The sequence below is a fragment of the Pteropus alecto genome, unplaced genomic scaffold (assembly GCF_000325575.1).
Source record: "Pteropus alecto unplaced genomic scaffold, ASM32557v1 scaffold17, whole genome shotgun sequence".
Classification (NCBI taxonomy): domain Eukaryota; kingdom Metazoa; phylum Chordata; class Mammalia; order Chiroptera; family Pteropodidae; genus Pteropus; species Pteropus alecto.
The window spans coordinates 51,229-57,332 of NW_006440645.1; the positions used below are offsets into that span (position 1 = coordinate 51,229).

The following is a 6,104-nucleotide window of genomic DNA, read 5'->3' on the forward strand; positions in this document are numbered from 1 at the left end:
CCCTTCAGTCTTAAAACCCAGGAGCCCTTCTGTTTCCTTGACGTAACTTGGCTTGTCCAGGTAACTGACCCATTGTGTATTGCTGGTATAGTTTTAATGTTTGTTTCCTGTATTTCCAATGTATCGGGAGCTAGCTCACCTTTCCCCTCTCCCCAGGAGTGGGCTGTGCTTCTGTTTCTTCATAGCTACTGGAAGAACAGTCCTCAGAAACAAGGGGCATGTGTGCGTATTGGTGATAGCGTGCAGCACGGGCATGGGAGGGAAGTGGCTGGCACGGCATCTTTGTTCGCAGCCAGCCTTCCTTGGGGCAGGAAAGAGAGCCAGATGAATCTCCTGGGTCTGAAGCAAGGAAGAGAAGGCGAGTGTTTTTGCTGAGAACTGCGAGGTCGCCCGGGGTTCATGCCGGGAGCGCTCTAGGACTGATGTGTGTGTGATCTCGGCTGTGGCTTCAGACAGAGGATTCTCACCCAGACTCTTACCTGTGTGTGGGTGCCGGGTCAGGGTCTCTAAACACACACACCTGCTCCTTTCCTAGCCTGGTCACAATCACACTGTGGGCAAAGCAGGGGTGCAGCTGGCCCTTAGGAGTGACTTCAGGCTTTCAGGACACCCCGAAAGCGACCGAGTCACTCCTCTGTTGCAGGTTGTCAGATGCACAGTTCCTAACAGCTCACTGGAGCCTGCAGGGGCGTCTCGTCTCTCCCTGCCTGGGGCCCAGCAACTGGGAGCCAGTCCAGTGCGGTCAGGTACTCAGGCCGAGCGTGCAAGGGCACGATCGTCCTTACTTGAGCTGGATGTGCACAGGGGGATAGAAAAGGGAGACATTTGCGCAGACAGCACCAGGGCTGCTTTTGGGGCTCACTGTCAACGGGAGGCATAAGTGACGGAACAGTGAAGTCACACTGCCGGCCTAGACCGGGACACTTAGTAGTGCTGAACTCTAGTTCATTATTCAGTTAGGTCACGCAGTAAGCCCGGAGGGGACAGGGCCTGTCATTCAGGGGCAGAGGAGTCGGTGGCACTCGAAGCGTGCATCCTGAGTCAGAGCAGCATGCTGCTGGAAGGCTCGGCTCGCTTCTGCTCTTGTTTGAGAGGGGAGGACAGGAGAACGGGGCGCTGACTCAGAGAGTCAGGCATTGCGTTTCTATTGGACACGTTCTGTGATGTCTTAGGTCTAGAACGATAACACCAAATCGTCTTTCACCAACGATCTCTAATGGGCAGTTAGACTGCTTTGCATCTGTTAGCAACTAAAGTTTTTTCCAGGAAAAATAGCACCTGTAATGTCATCGCTCCTTTCATTCTTCATGATAATAACAGTTTTGTCATGATAACGTGGCATCCCTTTTGACTGAACCCATCTGCCCCTCCACACGCACCAACACAGAAAATACAAAGCGTTATCTGTCCCAACCCCAGAGTCTTCCCGTCTCTTAAAGGGACACTTCTGTCCAGGAATCCTGACACGTTGCAAACCCTCGGGTGGAAGAAACGCCATTAACTTACATGCAGATGACACTTCCATACTGGCAGGAAGCAGCAGTGATTTGAAACGGCTTCTCATGAGAGCGAAAGAAGGAAGTGACGAAGCAGGACTGTATCTGGTCACCGAGAAGACAAACGTCACAACGACAGAAGGAATCCACAACTCAGCGCAGGCGGCGAAGACAGCAACGTTGTTAATGCGTTTGCTGACCTCGGTTCGGTCATCAGATGGGGACGAAGCCAGGACATCAGAGGAGGCTGAAACTCGGCGGGATGGAGGACTCGGCAAGGGTCCTGAGAGCACAGGCGTGTCACTGGGGCCCGGGGCGAGGACCACCCACAGCCTCGTCTCCCCCGTTGCTGTGCATTCACGTGGGGGCCCGGCGGTGAGGGAGGCTGGTGGGAAAGTGCTGACGGGGACATGCGGGGAGAAGGGGAGCTCCACGGGGCCCCCGGCCCCCGGGGGAGGAACGAGAGGGTCCCAGCGCAGAGCGGCCCTGACGTGCCGCCGGAGACGGAATGACGGCCCCGGAGCGGTCCTACCTGGCACGTCCTAGGAGGCCGGTTCTCTGGGAGGGACCGTGGTGCTGGGGAAACGGGCAGCGGGAAGAGAGGGAGACCGGGCAGGAGACGACCGGCCCCGCAGAGGGGCCGCAGGCAGGGTCTGCGGGAGCCGAGCAGGGCTGCCGGGGACGGGCCGCGGTGGCCGGCGCGCGTCTGCGAGGTGGCCTGGCCGGGAGTCAGAGCCGACGCCACAGCGCGTGGGGGATGGGGAGTCCTGTCCTCCATCAGTCTTGTCAGCTGTAACGGGAACCATGTTATAAGTGAAAGTCATAAACTGGCCCTTCCCTAGTCAAGGAGTTTGGGTGGCTCTCCCCTGTGCCAGCTTCCACGCTGTGGTAGCAAGTGTGCATGTCCCCGCAGAGCAGGCACAACAGACATTGCTTGTGTGACCGAGTGTGTGAGTTTCACTAGTAGGAGCAGAAGAGGGTGGTTAATTTTTTAAAATGTCGGCTTTATTGAGAGATAATTGACAAAATTCTAAGAAATTGAAAGTGTATATCATGGTGAATTGATATATGTATACATTTTGAAGAGAAAGATTAAAATTAAAGTCATTATTTGGCCCTAGTTGGAAAAATTAATGGGTTATGTGGTTGACGAGTATGTGCATTATTGTTTTTATTTGTGTCGGCCTGGGACGGGATAAGAAGCACCTAGCTCTGTGTCAGCATCCCCATCCAGAGAAAACTGCTGTCACTGTATTGGCATAGCTCCTTTCAGAGTTTTTCTTGATCTGCATATGTTTAACGAAATTGGGAAGATACTCTTATTAATAACACATTAGTATTTTAACAAGGTATTTTTCTCGATGCAGTCAAAATAAGACATTTTAAAATTGACATATTCTGTTCTATGTAGCGAATATAGTAAGTTATTATTACAAGTTAGTAAATATTAGTACCAATAGAAAAATATTAGTGGACTAAACACTTTTAAACTCAGATATATCTAAGTTTAAAAATCTGGACTATTCTTAGGCAAATTTGGTGATTCTTTTTTATAAACATAAGGCATTTATATGTTACAGAATTTAAAGTTGCTCTCGAGGAAATGTTTTTATCCCATTAATTCAGTTTTAAGATTAAGTATGATTTTAAATCTGTTTTTCTCTTTTTCTTCCCAGATCCAAGTATTTTAGAACATGCTCAAGAGGTGAGCACTTAACTATAGAGGTAAGTGGACTCTTCAGTTTGATTGAATTAAAGGACCTTAAGGAGGAACTTTTTTTATTATTATTAAAGAGGGAGCTGGACCTAAATTCAGTTTGGACTCTGACTTTCCCTATCATTGATGCTAGTGGAGAGGGAAAGAAGTGGGTGGTGGGAGGGGTGAGTAGGGAGCGGTTTGCAGAAGGTTCAGGCCGTGTTCTTCTAATAGAATTGCTGCTGCTGCTCTTAGGAAGTGGTTGTTTCATGTCACCCACCCTGCACAACTCGGGGACAGGTGGTTCTGTCAGTAATAGTGAGCCTAGAGACAGGTGGGCGCCCGCCCTAGTGAGAGGTGCTCCACAGCCGAGGCAACAGGTTGGTTTAGGCTCCCTGTAGGGCCGCCTGGGTCACTATGTATGTAAAACATAGAAATGGAGTCTGCCATTTACTCAGTCCTCGCTGTGTGCCAGCTGCCCCACCGTGTAGTTTATGAATGTCTTTGCACAATTCTTACTGCGGTCATACCGAACAGGTGGCAGTCACCCCATTTTATGGATGAGAATCAGGGGCTTAGGCAGGTGAAGAGATCAGGCTGTAACACACCGCCTGTAAGTGGCACAGTTTAGATTCCGGTCCAGAACCTCCTGCCTGTGGAGCTTGAACACTGCACTTTACTGCCTGTGTTATTAAATATGGAAGCAAATAAACCAGAAATTTGTTTTTAAAAAAATCACAAACCAGTACAGAAAAATAAGTTCAAGATAATAATTTTAAAGTTTTATGTAATCCCTTTAGATTCCATATTCTCTAAACCTTTTGAATTTGTTTTTTGATCTTTAGACAATAAAATAATATTAATAAGAAAACAATTTTTTCTTTCTTTCAAATGGTTATTTGTCAAATTATAGTTAAAATACAAATATTTTAATGGTATAATTTATAGTAATGGCTTTCATTAGCTGATTTACGTTCCTGTCTCTGGAAGGACATCCTGCTGAGAGTGGTGACTGCCACCCAGTAGACTTTCAGCGGACAGTTATACGAATGGATAGATAAATAAATATAAACATTATAAGAGAAATTCTTGTTTGGGTATCTTTAGTCCCTGTTTTTGGAGTAATTTTCCTTCTTATGACAAAGTATTTATTGTGAACTCCAGTGGAAGAGTCTGGCAGTGTGGGTTCATACATCTGTATGAAGTACTCAATTCAGGTGAAAGTTTTCTTGATAAGTTTATGATTTATGTAGAAAATTGCTGTAATTTTTTTTCGTGTGAAGTTTTAAATCAAAAAGGTACCTTCTCTTGACCATCTTGTTGAATATCTCAGATGAACTGATGTATGAAAAGGCTTGACTTAAGTGTCTTACACATACAAAGTACATTATTTTTGTGGTAAAAGTGACTTTTTTTGTGGGGTATGTGCCTTAGATATCTCTCCTAACACTCACTTTCTTATTCTTTCAGTTCGAGAATCTAGTAGGAAGTGATGAAGTAAGTGTCTCCATCGTAGTGCAAATCCACATCGTTCTCATTGCTCCTCTAATTAGCGCAACAATTATTCTTTTTAAAATAACATTAATTTCATTTTCTTTTATTTTACAATTTTTATGTTTTGACTTTTATTTTTACTTTTTAGTCCCTTAATTCCTTATTTTATAGTTTATATTAGCAAATAATTCAGAAATTTTCTAACGTGGAACATATAATGCTATATATGTAGCTTAATTCGTGTACAGTTGCGTGTTAAGTATCAGTTAAGTATAACATATGTACCAGTTATGTAAAGCGGGTTTTTAAAGCACTCTTCAGAACGCAGGACCTTCAGAAAGGGGTCTCTCCCACCTCTTGCCATCAGGCAGGTGAAACTCCTCGGCAGTCCGGAGCAGACCCATTCTGTGACCACAGTTTTCATGGACTTCCCTGAGTGGAATTTATACCTGTTCATTCTACAGTCCGTTTCTGACTTTAGCTATTATCTTTTCTATCTGTTATTTTCAGTTGGGTTGTGGTGGTGTTGTTTTTTGGTTTTTTTTTTTTGCGTTTTATCTCCTCTAAAACTTGGTTTTAAGATACACCCTAAGTACAGAAAGATTAAAATACATTTTTAAAAGGACATTTTAGGATTAGTGGAATGTGGTGTCTATTTTTTGTGTACTGTTATAGTTAGAAAAGTTTCAGTATATGTGTTAATTTTTAGCGTCACTAAACTAATTCTATGCATTGGTGCAAATCACTGACCCCCTGAGCCTGCTCTCCAGTCTCTAAAATGAATTAGACTGAGACAGCGCCCCAAGCTCTGAGTTTTTATTGTTCTAAGAAAAGAGGAAAATGTATCAAATTAAATTTAAATTTTTCTTTAGCCTGGCATTTCCCAGTGTGTTTGGAACACTAGTCTCAGAGTGTCAATTGGCATGTTAAAGGTCATAAGAAGAAAATAAACTGATTCAATTCAGCGTTTCCCAAATTAATTTGGATCTAAATCCTTTTCATAAGTAGCAGTACCTATTATTATCACCGTAGCCTTCGTTTTCCCATAAAATTTCTCCCAGATATTTTAATGTTTCATAGCACCTCGTTTCTTTCCCTTTTCAAAGGTCACGTTAATCTTCATGTATTTTTCTTGACATAGTGTAAGCCAACATCTGACATGCCATTTTTTAAATTTCTGACACATGTATCTGTAAGAGTTCCTGCACCCTTCAGTGTAGTTCGTGCCAGCATCAAACTGCTTTGTGAAAGATTTATGGTTCCGTGTATTTTCCTAAGGTGCTTTTTGTTTGCTTGAGTGTTTGGTTTGGTGGTTTTGTTTTTGTCTGCCAGTCTTTTTCTCTCTCATGTTATATTTTGCGTTTGGTTTGTTTGAACTGTCTTGTAGTGCTGTTTCCTAAATTCATTTGGACCATTTG

General features: G+C 44.3%; 1 protein-coding gene across 2 annotated transcripts in view; it reads left to right on the forward strand.

The window, feature by feature from the left end:
• Positions 1 to 1,024: 1,024 nt before the first annotated feature.
• AP1AR (adaptor related protein complex 1 associated regulatory protein) overlaps positions 1,025 to 6,104 on the forward strand; it is a 19,204-nt gene continuing 14,124 nt past the window's right edge. The window contains exons 1-3 of one of the 2 annotated variants that reach the window (XM_015593913.2): positions 1,025 to 1,871; positions 3,173 to 3,221; positions 4,663 to 4,689. In XM_015593913.2, the coding sequence (XP_015449399.1) occupies positions 1,714 to 1,871; positions 3,173 to 3,221; positions 4,663 to 4,689 (234 nt within the window). In that variant the 5' untranslated portion in view covers positions 1,025 to 1,713. The remainder of the gene's footprint in view (positions 1,872 to 3,172; positions 3,222 to 4,662; positions 4,690 to 6,104) is intronic. The other variant, XM_015593914.2, reaches the window with a different exon arrangement.